At 41.3% G+C, this 1,697-nt stretch overlaps 1 protein-coding gene across 2 annotated transcripts in view; it reads left to right on the top strand.

The window, feature by feature from the left end:
• mylk5 (myosin, light chain kinase 5) overlaps positions 1-1,469 on the top strand; it is an 18,757-nt gene extending 17,288 nt beyond the window's left edge. For both annotated transcript variants that reach the window (XM_014023268.1, XM_014023276.1), the window contains 5 exons: positions 209-361; positions 440-569; positions 650-737; positions 815-955; positions 1,210-1,469. In XM_014023268.1, the coding sequence (XP_013878722.1) occupies positions 209-361; positions 440-569; positions 650-737; positions 815-955; positions 1,210-1,415 (718 nt within the window). In that variant the 3' untranslated portion in view covers positions 1,416-1,469. The remainder of the gene's footprint in view (positions 1-208; positions 362-439; positions 570-649; positions 738-814; positions 956-1,209) is intronic.
• The last annotated feature ends 228 nt before the right edge of the window (positions 1,470-1,697 follow it).

Genomic DNA, 1,697 nt, shown 5'->3' with positions numbered 1-1,697 from the left:
AGATATTAGGTTAATAATTTCAATCGATAAGAATTCAGATTTGGAATTTAAATTTTAGAATATGGGATTTTTCAAAAAAATTTAGCCGTGAATTAAGATAAAAACAAAATAATTTGCAGGTTTCAACATTAAGAATTTAGATTTATACACCATTATAACAATGATGAATACTAAATCATAATAACTTTGCTCTTTCTTTCTGTTTTAGGTTAAGCGGCGAGTCTCCGTTCCAGGGTAGCAGTGAGAGTGAGACCCTGGCGCTGGTCACAGCAGCTCAGTGGGAGTTCGATGACGAGAGCTTTGAGGACATCACAGACGAGGCCAAAGATTTCATCAGCTCACTGCTGAACAAAGACCCAAGGTGATTTTATAACCTTGCAGCCACAAACTCCCCGCAGACGTCATTTGTAGTCACGCAAACTGTTTTTGTAATTATTAGGAAGAGGATGTCCTGTGAGGAGGGCCTTGCCCACCCCTGGATGGAGAAGTTTGCCTCTGGAGACGTCAAGTCTACCAAGAGTCTGTCCAAGGAGAAGATGAAGAAGTTTTTAGCCAGACAAAAGTGGAAGGTAACACTCCCAAACATATCAGCATCTTTTTCTTTGGAAGTAAAAGATTTAATATTTTATATAAAAAAAATGTTTTACAGAAAGCAGGCAAGGCCATGCAAGCCTTGCAGAGAATGGCTCTGTTGTCTAAAAGTGGCAGTTCTGGATCGCTCATAAGCCCTAAAAAGGGTGAGACGATTTTCACTCTTTTATTAGAACATTTTGACCTTCTTGAGTTAAATTGTTTCTTTATTTTTGCTTCCTAGATGAACCTCTGAGCCCCGAGGCGGAGCAGGCTCTGCAGTCTCTGGAGCGTAAGATGCAAGGACCACCCGGGTTTACCCAGACCTTGAARGACCAAACTGTAACTCAGGGATCCTGCGCCCGACTCTCGTGCCACCTGACTGGTATGCATCAACTTTTTACACARAAAACAGGAAATTAAAYCCTCAGACAAACAAGGCTGACTTCAACAGTGAATGCAAAAGTTTTACTCAAAGATCAARCAACAACTTAACTGTGTACTTCAGCCTTTCTGCAGTGGACAATAAGAAATGAAAGTGTTACGTTCACCGTTTAGACCAGAAGATTTTTTATCTTGTAAAATCAGCTCTGTTCAGTTGTCCCAGACCTCATCACCTCTTCTATTTCTTGGCTGCAGGATATCCCGATCCAGAGGTGGTGTGGCTGTGTGGAGACCAACCTGTGGAGGAATCATCCACGGTTCAGATCAAGTATGAGGATGATGGCTGCTGTACTCTCATTTTATCAAAAGTCGTCCCAGAGGACACCAATGTTTACACCTGCAAGGCAACTAATGAACATGGGGAGATGCTCTGCTCAGCTAAACTAACAGTTCTTCATTAGAGTTWATATATGGATGCAAACTAAAACTAATAAATAGGATATTTCTTGGTGCCACTGATGTGTACAGTCATGTTTTGAATGCAAATGAGGACCAAACTGTAAAAATCAAATTGTGGCTGCAGATTTAATTAGACAGCAGCTCGGATAAGTTTTGTTTTATTGTAATATAAACTATTTGTGTGCTGGCTTAAAGGCACAGTGTGTAGGATTTGTTGTTTTCAGCGACATCTAGTGGTTGAGTGGTTGAATCATCCTCCCTGGTCCTCCCCCCACCCCCACCCC

The sequence above is a fragment of the Austrofundulus limnaeus genome, unplaced genomic scaffold (genome assembly GCF_001266775.1).
Source record: "Austrofundulus limnaeus strain Quisiro unplaced genomic scaffold, Austrofundulus_limnaeus-1.0 Scaffold4, whole genome shotgun sequence".
In the NCBI taxonomy this organism is placed as follows: Eukaryota; Metazoa; Chordata; class Actinopteri; order Cyprinodontiformes; family Rivulidae; genus Austrofundulus; species Austrofundulus limnaeus.
Note: the sequence above shows the minus strand (reverse complement) of the source record. Positions and strands in the feature narration are given on the sequence as shown.